Genomic DNA, 17,664 nt, shown 5'->3' with positions numbered 1-17,664 from the left:
CCCTGGCTGCTGTCATAAACAAGGAATGATTTACTTTCCTCATCATATAGAGAGAGGAACAGAATTTGATGAGCGTACAGGAAACACCTTGCCCTGCCATCCCAGCGATTCTGCAGAGTTCTTTTAGAGCATGTAACAAAAGTAGATGGATTTGTACATTCTGTTGCATGTTTATCACCACTCAGTTCTTTAGGAAAACCACACAAATTTGAAGATAGGGTGTTATGAAGCACAGCTTTTTATTAATGAACCCTTAAGGAGCATCTTCTAATGACAGAAAAAAATTCTAAGGCTGGGGGACCAGGCAAAGCTGAAAAACTGGAGGGAGCCACATTATTGGGTATCTGAGACATGAGAGAACCTGCACAAGACTGACCAGAGCAGTGGCAAAGAGCAGCACTAGAAATGAGCTGAAACACTCTGAGAAAAAAGAAAAAGCCTTGCTTTTGGCAAATCAAAATGGCAAAATCAAAATACTTTTGGCAAATCTGAATATTCATCTCTCCCAACCATACTCAAGTAATATAGCTGAGTCAATTTTCCTCTGCTTAGCTCCAGAAAATCAGTCAAAATTATTTAATAAAAATAGCAGAAAGGGAGAAAAATATGCCCCTTTTTATCTAGCTAACCAAACCTGGAAGAGGTTCTTTTGGCCTGCTGAGATAAAATTTGTAATATTTTTCCCAGAACCACATTGGGGTGACCTACTCTTGTGTTATTAGGGCTGATAAGCCAACTTCCAGAGATCCTTTGCTCTCCCTTAGATCAGTTAAATAACTGTAATAATGAGAAGCCCAGCAGCTATTCCAGCCCCCTATCCATGCTCACCTAAAATCATCTGTCACAACAGTTCAGTGTCCTTGGGTTTGTACTATCAGCAGCTCCAGAGAGAGGAATAAATGATGGGAGTCCTGTCAGGATATCCTGTCATTCAGTCAGGGAGGCTTTATTCAGCTTTCCAGCGAAAGCTTTCAGCAAATTCCCTGCATTTTGGAATCTCTCCTGCCTAGGCAAGCTCTGCATGCCTTATCCTTCACTCATTTACCCTGAGGAAGACAAGAGCCCTGTTAAAAGTATTTGCCTGAGAATGCAGAAAAAACAGCACTTCTAACAATCATTTCATGTCAAAATTTGAATTTTCATGCTTGGACGGCTCTGAAAGAAAAAAGTCCAATCACAATGGAAAAAAGTTCAGGGTTTTTATTCTTTTTTGCTTTTTTGGTTGCAATGAAACTATGTTTGACATCACAAGTCCAAGATGAGGTAAGAAGCAGCTTTTTGCATAATGGATTATGATTTGTCTGTTTTACTCTGTGTTATAGAGAGAACAGTTATCAGATACTGTATCTTATGGCAGAAAAACCCACTTTAACAGTCACTAGTGTATATGACAATGAATTATAACCTGAGAGCTCTGTAATTCAGTCCTCTGAAATAACAGAAATGCATTTCTTTATACTGTATGAGAATTTGGCTCAGATGATATAGCATGAGTACACTGAAAAATTCTCTAAAACTGGCATATGTGGTAGAAGACTGTAAGTGATGCATTTATCAAAAGAAATTGTTTGGGATTTCTGGTAAGTCAGAAGATGAAAGCAGAAACTTTTCTACAGCAAAAATTATCTGTTCCTACTAACTAAAAGGAGGAAAAGCTATTTTAGACAGGTAAGGGATAAAAATCGAAGGAATCGAGCTCTGTAAAGTAATAACACAAAGTTATAAACATAATTAAAGGGTTTGTAGACCTTTGGGGAAGTGGTGCATTTGTCATGTACAAATACTGTGAATCTGTAATTTCACAACCTCTGTTTTCACCCCCCCCCCCCCCCCCTTGTAGAAAGACAGATCAGATTTAGAAGGGGAAACAAAAAGACAGAGAGGAATTGGAAGGGGGGAAAGGAAGACACTCAGGTGTTTTGTTGCTATTGTTGTTGGCTGGTTGCAGTTTTTAAATGGAAACATACATTGAAATGTACAAAAAGTACTGGGAAATATGTTTTTCTTCAAAAAAAAAAAAAAGAAAAACTAAAAGAAGAGTCACTAAAAGAAGAGTCACTAAAAAGTCAACTTTCTTCCATTTTCTCTAAAAGCAGAAAGGGAAAATGAGGAATTGGGAGAAAGTGGAAATAATATTACCATTCCAAAACAAATAGTGTTTTACAGCTGGGGATAGAGAAAGGACATAAGTTATTTTTATTTAAATTTTTCCTTTTCAAAACACTCAATTTTATTGCACCAAAAAAGAAAATTTGTGGAGTTCCTTTTTGACAAAAAACAAATTTCTTTTCTAGCTGTATTCACATTATATCCACATCTGGGAAAAGGTCACATTTTTACTTCAAAGACACCTGAAAAGCACCTACACAACAAAAGGGTTTCACTACCCAAATATTTCAGTGTTACCCAGACCAGATTTCAACAGTGCACTTATGAAAACTAAAATTTGACTACTAAATAGATGCTACAATGTGCTTGTATGTGGGTGGTGGCAATCACATAGAGTGGCTCAGAGGTTATGAAACTAAATCTCCTTATCAGTGTCTGTGAGACATCCTCACACACTTTGCTGCTGAAATGTCCAGCTGTCAAGCTGAGAAACTGCTGAGTGAGGGCTGCACCCAGGATCACCATGGGACTTGTAGAATTCCTGCCCAAGGTGCCAGGGTACCCACCCAGACCTGCTGTGAGGTTCTGCAGAGGCTGCAGCATCCCGTGAGTGCCCAGAAGGTCCAGCACTCTCTGGGCTGCACAGGGTTATGTTGCTGGTTTTTAAAAACTGTACTCTGAATTAGGTCATTTGTCACCATTTGTAAATTGGGAACTTACTTCTACAAAAACCAATAAGAAAGAAGATAAAGCCAACATTAGATGCAGTTCAGCAAAGACTTACTGCTTTAAAATAGACAGGTAAAAACAGGTTAAAAAAAACCCAAAAAAACAACCAAAAAGGGGCTGCTCTTCTCTGAGTGCTGTGGTGGGGCCAGGCCCCAAACCTCCACCTGATTGGAATGCAAAGCAAGATGTCATCTTTGACACCAATCTGAAAATACCAGCCATAGCCCTTTAGATGAGTATGGTGGTGCTGATTTAATTTTACCTTCTCCACACCTTGTTTAATTTTGCCTTTGAGTGGGGAAGGCACTTGCCAGCAGCTTTGGAACTAACACTCTGTAGGCTGATGCTGTCTCTGTAACTTGGCTTTTAAGTCTGACAAACTTAGCATTTGTTGATAAAGCACTGTTAGGAAAAATATTACACTTAGAAGGGTTTATCCTGCAGTGGTTGGACATATTTTGTGCAGACAAAGCTCCTGCACAGCACTGATATGTGGTCTATTTCCTAGTTTAGCTCCAAAACAAGGAGCTCCTGCTGAACAGCAAAGAGCTGTGAGTGAGCACAAAGCTGAGTTAAAGTTGTCATTTTTCAGCAATGTCATTTGGGGTAGTGTTTTTCCTTGTTAATTATTCTGCTCCTGTTGCAGGTGAAGAAGCAATGTGATCAAAAGCTGCTCATTAGAATGAAAACCAAATGTGTGCCTTGCCCTTTAAACCTTGACACCCAGTGCCCTGCTGGTTACACCAAAATTACCAATGGGACTGGGACACCAGACTGCAGGTACCTCCTGTGTCAGAGCTTTTCTCATTAATATTGTTTTCTAATATTATTTAATATTAATGAATATTAATTGTTTCTAGTATTTTACTATTAGAAATATTGATATATTTATAGTACTTCTCTAATATCAATTAAAATTAATATTGTTTCTAATAGTAATTATAAAATATTATTACACATCAAAAATTCTCTAGTCTGTGCAATTTTCTTATGGAACATTTAGCATTGGCTTCACCAACTCCAGAACTCAAGCTGCATTCAGGGTGTTTGATGCTTGAAGTTAAACAGCAAGTGATATAAGAGGAAAATAAACATTGCTATTGATGATCTAACGGATTTTCTCTTGGATAGAATCATAGTCTCTTCTATATTTATTCTGCATACTTTATATGAATGATACAAAAATATATTATAAAATATATCTACTAGATTTAGGTGCCAATCCTAAATATCATATAAATAAAGTATTTTTCACACTTCTAGATTAGGGAGTTGTGGGGATGAAGGGCAAGAAGAGAGATCTCAAAACCAATTTGACATCTTGCCATTCCACTTGGAAAAAAAAAAAAAAAACAGTATTTTAGAGAAAATATAACTACTTAAGAGAAAATGTAACTATTTTGATTTTACTTAGAATTTGAAGAACCTTGATATTAAACAATTTTTAAAATACTGTTTCAAATCAAAGATTAGAGAAATGTGCTGTATTTAGGCTGGGATGGGAAGATAAACACACTGTTCAAAAGAAACAGCTCCAAAAATCTTTTCAGACCTTGACATTCAACGCATGTTTTAATGAAGAAGAAAAAAAAGGGAGATCAATGCAACCAAGCTGAAATTTTTCTTGTCTGCCACTGAAAGGAGAAGAGCTTAAGAATTTCATTTTTCCCCACAGGAGGCTTTTAAAGCAGCTCTAACTTTTTTTCCACAGGTATTACCTGGAAATGAAAACACACACACTTTCTTTCCCGGGCTGTCGGCACCGTTGTGTGAAGGAATTTGAACAACCTGAGTGCTGCCAGGGACACTGGGGCCCAGACTGCATGGGTGAGCTGTTTTGAGGTTTTAGTTTCAAATAGAATTCGAACAGAAATAAAGCAGCAACTTTTCTTCTTTTCACAAACTATTGCTGTGAGAAGTTTGTTCCTCCAAGCTTGTTAAGGTAGAAATTGATAGCAGTTTTCAGCTAAAATTTAGGGAATTTGAAAAACAGATATTCAAATTTTCATTTACAAAGCAAAATTCATAGAAAAATGTAAAGAGCCTCAGAAAACCTCCTAGATCTTGAGATTTTCAAAACAAATCATTGCAGTCAATGCCTGCAAAATTATTTCATTCAGGAGGACCACCAAAATGGATTTGAAAAATTAAGATTTTCAAACCACAAATTAAATGTTTCATTTTAGGTCAAAACCACCTTCATCTGCATCTGAAATATTTCCAAATCTCTTTAATTCTTGATTTTGTGATGCAGAGAGGATCTTTTCTTGTAGCTCAACTAGAAACCATTTCTTTAACTGCCTGTGAATGCTGAAGGTTATTACTGAAGGAAGGGAATCAGGAATGCCTCCCCTCCTGCTGCCCCTTTTTTCAGGAAAAGCTTTTCAGCATCTCCACAAATGCATCAAGTCTCAGGCTACCAAGATGGGCATCCAGACCCACAGAGGAAGTTTCCCTGCCCAGCCAGTGTTTCCTCCTTTAGTTAATGGCCTCGTGGTCTGTTTCAATGTCTGTGAAGTTCTTTGTCCACAAACAGATTTTTAAAAAAAAATTATAATTTTAGCCCAAGCTATTATTTAAACACCAGTGATTTATCTACTAAAGACAAATAGTAGATAAATGGATAACTCACACCAGTGATTTATTACTAGAGGAAAGCAGTCAAACTGCAGCTCAAAGCAACTTCAAGAGAAAAGCCAGGCAAAGAGCTGAGTGGCCAGTGTCTGGTCATCCTTCTGAAGAGAGTCACTTGTGGGGTGGTTTAACCTCCCCACGTCCAAATGCAGCCCAAGAGCTCATCCTGCCATGATCAGGGTGCTCTGGGCAGCCACACGAGGGGCATCAGTATGTCTGGAGAGGGGCAGAGCCCCCTGCCCCAGAGTCAGAGCCCTGCCTGCACCACTGTGTGAAGGAGGCTGCCAAGGAAAGGAAACCCTCTCTTCCTTTGGACAAACTTCCTGACCCCAAAAAGCAAAGAATCAAGGTCTCAGCATTGTTTCTTCTTTCATTTGGAGGGGGGAAAAGTTATCTCTACATTATCACAACCTCTGTAATAGAATATGGCCCATGTTGAAATATTTGGAGGAAAGACTGTCCTTCCTGAGGCTGGGCAAAAATCCCTGACCAGGGGTTTGCTTTACATTTATCATCTGATGGCAAGGACAAAATTAGGTCTTAAATAGCACTCTGACTTCCTTAAATGATAGCACATGCTGAAACACACAGTGTGAATCAAAGATCTTTTGTCCCCTTCCCTCCCCACAAAGCACACCAAGCCATCCAGCTGCACGCCAATCCTTCTGCAAAAAGTCATGAAGTCAAAAAGAGAAAAGCTCAGGATCAGAAAAGATCCAGGGGGAAAGAGCACAGCCTCTCAACACTGCCAGTGTCAGCCAGCCAGAGGTACTACAGCTGGTGGAGCTCAGGTGCAGCAGGAGCTGCTCCCTACCCCAGCACAGGTTCCCATTCTGGGCAAATATTTCCATGGCTCATAAGAAAAGCCTGGGTACCAACTGAAAGGAGCATGACCAACTGAGCAGAAAGGGCTGTAAGAATAAAGGGATGGTGGGGAAATGTTCAAAGGGAAAAAAAAAAAAAGGCCAAGAGGAAAGATACTAAATTTAACACTATCAAATTGTAGGGTTCAAAATACTTCTTTTCAAGTACTGCTCACTGCTTCAGCCTCACAGGGAGTCAGGTGAAGAGAAGTATTTTAAGAGGCTCTATTTGAAAACACTTGGAAAGTGCTGAATTTAAGTCCATGAAGGGGAAAATATGCTGATAGATTTAGGTTCTTTTGGCCTAGATTCAAAGATCTGGCCTTCACACTCAGACAGCTGTTTAGAGATAAGCAAGAGCATCTCTTCTTACTGCTTTTCAAAAAGCATCCTCAGTAAAAGCAAAGGTCTGGCTGTCCCCAAGGTGGCAGCAGGGCACTGTGCCAGCTCTGCTCCAGTGTCCCAGCACTGCCTCCTGTGGCCCTGGGGGTTGCAGGAAGCCCTTCATCTCCCTGGCCAAACTTGTTCAGCAATCTGGTAATTTACCCCACTGCTGACAAAGCTGTCCCTTGGTGCTGGTATCAAAACAAGGGACAAGATGCAATGTAGACAAGGAGTGTAATGAATGCCAAGGGCAAAAATAAAACCTGCTTTGTCAAAAATTTTAAAGTAACTTTTAGGAATGGTAGGAATTATACCATGAACTCTGAGTTTTCTCTGTCCTTGCACATTCAATAAAAGCACCAATGCAAATATATTTTTTTCTATTCTGTGCAACTATTAAACAGCTGCCATGAATCTTTAAGATTTAGTTGTCATACAGTAGCCAGAAAAAAGCATTCCCTAAAAGCCACTTTAAAGATTAAAGGATATGTATTTATTACTTTCCCTCATTTGTAGTTATCTAACCTAAATTCTTAAAACATCTCATTATTTCAGCATGCATGAGATAAACAGCACTTAAATTTTCATCTTCAAATTTATTGGTTTTTCAAAAGAAGCTTAGGCAGATGCAGTAGACCTGAGACTACATTAAGGAATAAATTAAGAGATATTAACAACTGTAACAAAACCCAAGCTTTCAGTGGAATTGAGTGTACACATATGCACATCTACTTATTTGTTCATCACTCTGTCCAAATCAAATTCATTCATACTTAAACTTCCACATTGCCTAAATACTCTAAATCAGGATTAATTTAGGCAGGGGGAGCATGAATCCAGTGCTGCCCATCCCCACCCACACAGAACAAACTCTGAGGCTCTTTGTAAGCAATGAATCTACTAGCAAGGTCCAGCAGAGTACCTGGGATGCCAGTAGGAGTTTGATACATTTAGATACCACCTGCAACAAAATTATAGTACTTAATGGGAATTCTAAATACAGGAAGGAAAGGCTTATGGAAGAGAGTTAATACATCATTTCCAAGGAGGGGCAGGACAACTGTGAAAAATAAGGGTATCCCTAGAGGAGAGAAAAACTGACAGAATGATCTGACTAAAAACCACTGTAATATACATTTCCTGTAGGCAATCTTTCAGTAGAGATTTGAATCTTGAAACCTTTCAGACAAAACATTTAGACTATTTTTATTATAAATATGGTTATTTTTTCTTATCTCATCCTGCTGGCTGGGGATTTTGTTCAGACTGTCTCACCATCTGTACTGCTGCCTGTAACCATTGTTTTAGCACCAGAGGTACTGAAGAGAACAACACACCTTTGGCACACAAGTTTGATTAGTGACTACAGCCCCTTGGACAGGATTTGCTTGTGAGATATCTAGATATTTCAATTTCCAAGGTCATTTAAATCAATTATCACAGTCTTATGAAGGTAGCAGGGAAAAGGAAAAATTCCCACGTAAAGCAAATACAATTTTGGTGGGGGGAAATACAAAGCTTATTAAACCCTAACTTAGCATCAAATAAAATCCTGAGAGCAAATTATCAATCCATCAGAGTTACATCAACACACAGGAGTGTTCAGGCAAGCTCCACTTGTTCCAGAAAAGCCAACAGCTTAGGGTGTGGCAGACAGAGCTGGATCATCAGTAAAAAAGCCATATGATACTTTAGAATAAGAGAATTATTTTTGTGTTCAATCCTTTGACCACAGTTGTGGGGGTGCCAGTCATTGGTTTTTCTGGGTCTGGATTGAAGGAACTTGAGACAGTAATTCATGTTTGGACTCAGGCGTTTATTATTTCTTATCAGTAAAACAGCCTCACTACTGTGAGTTTGGCAGCAAGGCACAAAATGGCCAACAACCTCTAGTTACAAGGTCTTTTAAGACTAAACTATCCAATTAAGAACTGACACCTGGATTATTTTCCCTTTTAACCCAATAACTGATCCCAAAGAGCTGCAATGCAGACTTTTCTGCCCAATTACAAAAAGCCATCCAAACCCATGGAGAAGAAGGAATAAAAAGCATGAAGAAGAAACCCAGGATGACACCCTGTGCTCTCCATCTTGCTTCCATCCACACCATACTAAAAATCCCAACACCTAAATTTCTCACCAGGTGATACACCTACACTACTCTCTATAATCTGTTTCACACTTTTGTGGATTCCAGTCTATCCTGAAGTCTAGGAAACTTTCTCCATGAATGAGGGTCAAAGTCAGAGCTCCCCTGGGGGTCAGGGCACCCCAGAGCAGACAGAGAAATATTCCTTGTGCCCTGGACTTCCACACACAGTCACTAGCCTAAGTTCCCAGACAGGAGAGGGTGGTGTTCTCTGCTGATGCTAAGAGTCCAGCAAGGAGAGTCAGGCAGCTGCAAAACAGCAGCTGTCCCCAGAGTCTGTCTGGCCCAAACCCCTGCAGCTGCCAAGGTGGTCACCTGTGTGCAAGGGGAGCACAAGGGTCAGAGCAAGGTGACTGATGGCTCTGACATTGTCACTTCCAGCATGTCCAGGGGGAGCTGCATCACCTTGCAACGGGAGAGGACGCTGCTCACAGGGCATGGCTGGGAATGGAACATGCACTTGCCAGGTAAGTCCTCTCTTTTAAAAGAAAAACAAATCAACAATAGCATGTAAGCTGTTCTAAGGAGCAATGCATGCTCTACTCTATAAATACATTAAAGGGAAATATCCCAGAAACAGCAATGATGATCAGCTTAGATTCATTATTTGCTTGGATTGCATTAATCTTCACACTATTATTTCTCCAGACTTAAGCGTGTTCAAGTGGAATTATTAAGAAATTCTTTCACCTTGCCTTCCTGAGACAGGTGTTTTGAGTTCCTCTGGTTTTTAAATTGTGCTCTGTTACTGTTTTTCAAATTTTAAACTTGTGACTTTTTTTGCTCTAAATAGAAAGAACTTGTACATGGGACTGTACTCTCCATACGTTGCTCCTCTGCTGAGAGTGCAAGGTGTAGTGCTTAACCTCAGGCAAAAAGATTTGTAATAAAAAATTCAAATTAATCTTTTTTACCTCCCTCTCTACTGGTTCTTCCTTAGTTCACATCAAAAATACTCTTCTGGGGATATATGAAATAGAGACAGAGGTAGAAGGAGGCAGAAAATACAGCCCAACAATTGTAAGCCTGATTTGGACGTTAGGCTTGATTATTGTACTTTATTGTTACCTTGATATTTAGAACATCTGATTTGAAGATCTAAAGGATACTTTTTAAAAAGATGTGGGATTGAAGCTGTCATGTTATTTTCTTCTGGCAGCAAAAATGCTGTTTTCAGCCTGCTAAGCATATATCTGTCTGTATAGAGAGAGATGAGAAAATTAAGTTCTGATTTCCATTGTGTAATTCACAGAAAGGATTTGGTGGGACAGCCTGTGAAAAATGTGCTGAAGACAATTTATTTGGTCCTGACTGCACATCAGGTAAATTTGAACTTGCTTTATTTGATTAGGGGAAAAAAGGGAGTGAAAGCTGTATTCAGACTCTAAGAAATCACAGTGAAATGGGTGGAGGGCCCAAAGAATTCTCAGTAAGAGCTGCTGTCTGCCTCAGAGAACACAATTGGGAAAGGAAAGAGAGCTCTTTGCTCTATTTTGTGCCAGGGAGAGCCAGATTTCTGTCAAAAGTGTGATAAAGGATTTGTTTACTTTAGTTTTGGGGTTTGGGTGGTTGTTGATTTCACTGATTAGCCATACATCTATCAGAAGTGGAAGTCTGAAGAAACAATTAAAGCCAGGTACATTTTCTAAAATGTTTATGTATCAAAAGCATATATATGCATATAAAATTTTCCACTTTTGCCTGCTTCTTAATGATCTCTGCTATTTTACCTTCCTGACCCTTGCTGAAAATCACACTGAAAAACCAGGAAACTGCCTGAAAAAAAAATTTAAAATATTCTTATTCTTAAGTGGTAATCGTTGCTTACCTCAAAGTAAAACTCTTTTCTTCCCTCAAGACCTACATAAAGTTAGTTTTGAGGAGTCTCAAATGGTCTCAATTTAAATAATCAGTGTCAGCCTTTCTACACTAATCCTACACCACTGCTGGCTCAAAGGACCTTTTTCTACCAGCTGTCCACTGGATGCCAGTGTTGATACATAGAAATGTAACTGAGCCAGCATTTTCATCAAAATAGGGTACTTGAATGCATTTAATATCATAAAAACAATTATTTTCCAAGAAGTTACTGGAGGATTCAATTACATATTATTTTAAGCAGTATTTTACACTTCAGCTGTCAGATATTTGAGCTCCTCCAACTGTTCTAAAATTAATAAAATATAAACAATGTTCATTTGTGGCTGCTTTTCAGTAATATCTTAGACATTCCTGGTTTTTATATTATGACTATTAACAGAGGTAGGAAGTTGTTAGTTAATTAATGCAGGTGATTTGCACGAACACAAGCTTCATTTTTAAGGGGATGAGGATATGCTACATCACTGCAGCTTAAACATGAAGCCAGCAATACAATTCTGTACTTCTTTTGGACTTTTCCAAGTGTAATTCTAAATGTCCTTTTTAAAAAGCATCACCACCATAATTCAAACAGTTATAACTATAAAGCTTTTTCAGAATACTTAAGGCTTCAAAAATTATTTTTTAAGGGTCTCTTAGTTGCCTGGACTGTGAATGCATCGTTTTGTGTGCATATTGTCACTGGGCTTATAACCAGAAAATAACCAGAAATGAGAGACTGTAAGAAGAGAGAAATCTGAGACTTCTAATTATGTTTTTAACTAAATAAATCCTGTTTAGGGAGGAGAAAAAAAGGCCCTAAATCTCATCTCTTCTTGAGGTTCATGAGAGATACAGAGTTGAAGCAAAACCAAGCAATAGGTTAACTGATACTAAAGAGGTCTATGTTTCACATTATATCCAATTTTGGCTTCAGATTGTTTGTCAAATTTTGCAAGTTTTATGACATTAGCAAGAAGTCAGTTTGGTGTTTACACTGTGTGTTCTGCAGGTTTTCAGACTAGGGGCTGTTAACAGCCTTCAAAAATTCGTGTGCTATCTATGACATATGCAACTGCAAGTACTGATCACCTCACCTAAAAATTCAGGCCCTCAGGTCAGAGCTTGGCTTGGCCAAAGCTGCTGGCTAGGACACACCTGGCCATAAGTAATGATGGCTTTCCCAGCACCATCCTTGTTCAGCAAAGCAAATCCATTTCTCCCTGTAGTTTGTGGCTGTGTTCACGGCGTGTGCAACAGCGGGATTGCAGGGGATGGAAGCTGCACTTGCTTGTCTGGATACAAAGGGCTCCACTGTGACCAGGGTAAGTAGCATTTTCCACAGGAGATGTGTTCAACAGCTGTGATACAGGTGGTATTGGTGAGGATGAATTGGTCTCAGGTTAGCCATGCAAGAGCAACCAAACATAGGCTGAACCTTATCACTTTCTCTGGGTCTGGATTGAAGGGACTTCAGACGGGAGTTTCACGTTCGGACTCGGCTGTTTATCATTTCTTATCAGTAAAGCAGCCTCACTATCATGAGTTCAGCAGCAAGGCACAAAATGGCCAACAATCTCTTGTTACAAGGTCTTTTAGGACTAAACTATGCAATTAAGAGCTGACACCTGGATTATTTTCCCTTTTAACCCGATAACTGATCCCAAAGAGCTGCAATGCAGACTTTTCTGCCCAATTACAAAATGCCATCCAAACCCATGGAGAAGGAGAAGCATGAAGAAGAAACCCAGGATGATACCCTGTGCTCTCCATCTTGCTTCCATCCACAACATACTAAGAATCCCAACACCTAAATTTCTCACCAGGTGATACACCTACACTACTCTCTATAATCTCTTTCACACTTTCATGGATTTCAGTCTTTCTCCATGAATGAGGGTCAAAGTCAGTGCTCCCCTGGAGGTCAGGGCACCCCAGAGCAGAGAAATATTCCTGATGCCCTTGGTTTCTACAGAACCCCCAAGCCTGAGAGCGTGCAGACACAGCTTAACCTGTCCCCCTGTGTCCCTCAGCCGTGGCCGAGTGCGAGGCGCTGCGGTGCCCTGCCCACTCCAGGTGTGCTGCCTCAGGGGAGGATGGAAGAGAGCTGCAGTGCAGGTGCCTGCCCGGCTTCCACGGGAACAGTACCCAATGTGAACGTGAGTAATACCCATATCTGCCCCAGTTCTTTAAATACACCACTATTAGCTCAGATATGGAATGTGCTGTTGAGCCACATCTCACCATCTAATTTTTCTTTTGGGTTCGTATCCCAGAGCACAAACTAGATTCCTTCAGGAAGAAACAAAATTCTAAAATGTGCTTCAGGAACCCATCCATCCAATTGCTAACAAGTTACAGTCCATGCAGAATAAATGCATACAGTCCAATCAGACTAAACCTAGTCACCTCCCTTGAAACACATAAGGTGGGTACTGGGTCACCAGTGCTTACATATCCCTCTGCTTGGTACAGTTCAGCCTCAAAGCTTACTTCCATAACAACAGCAACCAAGGGCTTATATTTATTCAGCATCCATCATGTGACAGCTCAGCTCCATCAGCAAGAACAAACTCTACAGGCAAGTAAAGTTCATTTCAACTTTCCTGTTTTTCATGAAACAAAGCTGATAGCATCTCAGCTACAGGTAAACTCTACCTTAAATGTGTCTTTATAGACTCAATGTCCCATTCAATGCCCAAATTAACTGCTTAAGAGTCCAGATTTTCTTTTCCCTACTCGCTTTATGTCTTATGATACCAGTCCTTCTTTCTAGACTAATTGCAACAAAGAATATTGTTTAGTCTGATGCTGGAAGCACAGTTTAGAAGAGGCTGGCTCAGATCAGTCTCAGCTGAGAAGAAATCAAGGGAGAAAAGAGATGAAAACAGTGAGAAGCACCACTTAGGTGTCTCCAGGGCATGCCATCTTTTAGATACAGCATTTGCTTAACTGTAACCTAACATGGACACAAAGGTGTGAGAAGATGCTCTCCAAACACTGCTTGATCTTAAAAAAGAGCAAGCAATGCTATTGCCTCAAACAAAAAAAAAAAAAAAAAAAAAAAAAATGGTTCATGGAAACAACTAGTGAGCTTCTAGTGCCATCCTGAAAGCAGAAGAGTGTGGAAGACTAAGGTACTTGCTGGACAGTTTTCCACACAGCTGAACCAATGACATTATATTGTTTAACTACCGGAAAGAAAACAGTGAAGGCCTATTGTGCTGAGAAATATTTTCCAGCTGATCTAACACGTGCTTGAAGCTTGCACAGACCTCGTACCTCCCACCTGACCTTCTCTAGTTAAAATCCACCAGAGAACAAGGAAATAGTTGTTATATTTTAATGAGCACGTTTCATGGTTTAATCTGTTTATAACTCCATTTGCCAAGCTAAGAGATCATTTCTGCTCAAAAGCAAACAGTTGGTTGCTATGTTAGCATAAACACATTCTTCCCTTCCATCTCCTCACGGCCACAATACTTCACACTTGGCTGGTATGACAAGTTTAGTCTGCCCAGGCTTTGTTTGTCATGGAGGTGCTCTGGTAAATCCTTGTCTTCAATTTTAGAGCTGTGGGCAACAATTCATTTACTGCACTCCTTTTCTCACAAGCTATCAACCCGTGCTCCAACAAGGTCTGCGATCCTAACGCCGACTGCGTTTACCTCGGGCCAAACCAGCACAAATGCACCTGTGGAGAAGGTTACACAGGGGATGGTCAAATCTGCCTGCCCATAGACCCCTGCCAGGCAGCACATGGGGGCTGCCCTGCACAGTCCAGCATCTGCATCTACGATGGTCCAGGAAAGGTCAGTGTAACTGCCCAAGAACAAATAATGCTTCCTCTCCAAAAAGAGGCCATGGGGGGGTGGAAACAGCTCCCAAGGAAATCAAATGCTGTTCCTAGCTTTTCCATAAGCCCTGCTGTTGAACAGAAGGGAGTCCTTTTAGCTCCTCTCTGAAAATAGGAATGGCAATAGAGTTTCTTATGGGACTATTTTGGCTCTGATTTACCTCCCCGAAATGGAGGCAACTAATATAAATCTTCTCCCAGTTAAATTTTGTCTCTCTGACACAGGGGACTTGTAGAACCAGCTGGGTCCTTATACTGGTACCACATAAACATCTCTAAATTTGGTTTATTTAGGAAAGAAGCAATCTGAGTCTTTGAAAACAATCAATGAACAGCACTTTACAAAGACTACATATTTTTCATGGTGTTGGGAACTGGCTCCAATTTCAGTGTGTAGAACTCGCACCATCAAAAAATCAAGGCTTCAAAAGGCCTGGTTTGCTTGGACACCCTGAAGAGCCAAAAAGGGACTTGATCATTCAGGAATCTTTTGCAGTTCATGGTCATGTCTCAGTGAAGTTCACATGGCTAAAACACAGGCTGGTGTGTACAAATATAAGCTTTATATTTGTGTCAGAACTCACCAGGTGATTAACTAAGACACTGTGTTCAAGCCCTAGTTTCAGAAATTATGCTGAAATCCACAATTTGTGCACAGCTAATTTTCTCTCCCCTCTCATATCCTTCTGATTTAGTCCCACTGTGAATGCAAGGAGCATTACACCAACTTTGTACCTGGGAAAGGCTGCAGCATGATGGACAGCTGTGAAACAAACAACACCTGCCACAAAAAAGCCAAATGCTTAACAGTTGCACCAGGACAGATTACGTGAGTCTTTTTGCTTATGAAGTTTTGCCACAGTTTCTCCTTTCTTCCCTAGTAAAAAGGCTGCTAAAACAAATCCTGTAGATGGACACCTCCTGAAGTTATCTTTAATGGCTTCTTTATCAAGGACAAATCACAAGATTTAATGGGGTTAGGGTCATTAACACAGTGATAGATTTCAGCAGGCCATTTGCTAATACCTATTAAGTTTTAATTTTCAAGCACTCACTCAGAGGTCATCTCTACACTAGTAAATAAAAGGGGCCAAAACCTCTTTTCCTCAGGGCAAGCAGCATTGTCTGTCTCACAGCTAAAGTCTCATCCAAAACAGAGTAACTTTCTCTTGGCAGCAGTCCCTGGCACATGCTCTCCCTTCAGCTGTGCCTGGGCACTGCCAGGGAAAATGCTCCTTGGTGTGGGCCAGAAGCATGCCAGGCAGCATGCTGAAAATCAATCAGCATTAATTATGGGATAGCACTGGAGCCCTGCCTCTTCTGAGCACACTAATTCAGACACAACCAGGGAATCTGCCCCCCAAGCTGTGAAAGCAACATCAACTCCAGAAGATTCCTTAAAACCTCAAGTCAAGCAAGTGGGAGACTCCAAAACCTCTGGCAGACTTGGCTTTTCCTGTACAGAAATATGTTGCATGGATGTTAGGAAAAAGGCACAGATGGCACTAAACTCTACAAAGCTCTCTTAAACCAAAATTTGGCTTATGTGTTTCTATAGCCCAGTGATAGCAGGCACTGGGTTAAAGAACTGTGCCTGAAATAGCAGCTTTTGGGAGCTGAGAGCTTAAACATGAAGGAAAATAAAGGTCATTTATTGTAAGTTAGGGAAAAATTATCATCTAGATCCATGGACAGAAAGCATTCACTCAGGAGAGTATTCTCATTGGCAGTCCTTGTGTCATCATGCAGCTTTCCCTGGCAGGGTAACATCAGTGTCACTTCTGCATCAGCTAATGTGCATTTCAAAGTAATTTATCTAGAATATCCTCTGGCTCTCTTCTACACATAGTGTGCTACTCACACTGCTCACTACAGACCCATACAACACTTGGTATAGAGTACTACCATACTGCACAACAGCAGCTGAAATCCTGAAATAAAGTTCCAAATCAGGAGCTTTTTTCTCTAATCAGTTGCTGTTTCACCATTGTAAAACAAGTTTTGAGAGATGAGAAAGTTTTAAAAATCTTAGAATGAGAAAATTAAAAATTTATTACTGGGGATGGAAAAGAACAATAAAAATTCTCTGCACATCATTCATTTAGTGATATTTAATGGCAAAAAACGTACAGAAGAATAGAGTGGGATTGAAATAAGACTTGAGCTAAGGAAAATCCTTTTATGAAAGAGGAACTTTAAAAAGAAAAGTATTAATTTGTAAGTGTGGGCACAAAAAAAATAGGTTCTATAAATGACAGACTATTTTGGCTGCATCTCAGATTATAAATGTATTTTGGGAGAGGTTTTTTGGTTGTTTTTGTTTGTTTTCTAAAACACAGAGCTATAACAGAGGCCACAAAAGTGCATTGTTTCCTTTCTATTTTTGTTTTGGTTTTTTTAAGGATACAGCTGTGCTATTAGCTTTCCTCACATAGACTGTTCTACTTCCTCCAGAACCAAATACATTTATACAGGAATAAATCTCTCATACAGGCAAAAATGTAAAAAACCCAATCATTTGATTTGTGAATATAACACAGCAACCTTCCCAAAAAAAAATCACAATTGCCTTTGTCTTATGTTGCCATGTAGATTTTTCCTGAATGAGTGCTGACACTTTCTCAGGTGCAGCTTCAGCACAGTAAACATGTTCAGCCTTGTCCAGGAGCTATGAAGCTCCAACCAAGGAGTTTCAAGCTACACTAATATGTAGTGTAATTCTCCAAGTGCAGAGTTACACTGCATATTAGATCCTAACCTCTCTGGTTTCCAAGTAGAGTTGCCCTACAGTTACTTAAACTCCATTATTTTCTCTTAATGCCACTCTTATTTTTTCTCTATCTCTTCAATGTAGAAATTAGTAGCTTCATAAACCAAAACTCTGTTACGGATGGTTTTGGTAAAATGGAGACAGAAAGCTGAGCTTTCCCCTTCCAGAGAAATAGAAGGTTTTTCCCTGAATAAGCTGAAGTGGTGACAGTGCCCATCTTTTCCAGTCATGCTGGTCTTCCCCATGCCCAGCCACAGAGAGTCAATTCCTCCATCAGGAGGAGTGAGGAAGCACACAGGTAGAAGGGTTC

General features: G+C 40.0%; 1 protein-coding gene across 1 annotated transcript in view; it reads left to right on the top strand.

The window, feature by feature from the left end:
• The first annotated feature begins 973 nt into the window (after nucleotides 1-973).
• Nucleotides 974-17,664, top strand: part of STAB2 (stabilin 2) — an 80,831-nt gene continuing 64,140 nt past the window's right edge. The window contains exons 1-9 of the mRNA XM_059845832.1: nucleotides 974-1,263; nucleotides 3,485-3,618; nucleotides 4,550-4,665; nucleotides 9,250-9,335; nucleotides 10,121-10,190; nucleotides 11,958-12,053; nucleotides 12,762-12,887; nucleotides 14,344-14,540; nucleotides 15,280-15,413. Of these exons, the coding sequence (XP_059701815.1) occupies nucleotides 1,180-1,263; nucleotides 3,485-3,618; nucleotides 4,550-4,665; nucleotides 9,250-9,335; nucleotides 10,121-10,190; nucleotides 11,958-12,053; nucleotides 12,762-12,887; nucleotides 14,344-14,540; nucleotides 15,280-15,413 (1,043 nt within the window). The 5' untranslated portion in view covers nucleotides 974-1,179. The remainder of the gene's footprint in view (nucleotides 1,264-3,484; nucleotides 3,619-4,549; nucleotides 4,666-9,249; nucleotides 9,336-10,120; nucleotides 10,191-11,957; nucleotides 12,054-12,761; nucleotides 12,888-14,343; nucleotides 14,541-15,279; nucleotides 15,414-17,664) is intronic.

This window comes from Haemorhous mexicanus, chromosome 5 (assembly GCF_027477595.1).
Source record: "Haemorhous mexicanus isolate bHaeMex1 chromosome 5, bHaeMex1.pri, whole genome shotgun sequence".
Lineage (NCBI taxonomy): Eukaryota > Metazoa > Chordata > Aves > Passeriformes > Fringillidae > Haemorhous > Haemorhous mexicanus.
The sequence above is the reverse complement of the archived record's forward strand: the minus strand, read 5'-3'. Positions and strand labels throughout refer to the sequence as shown.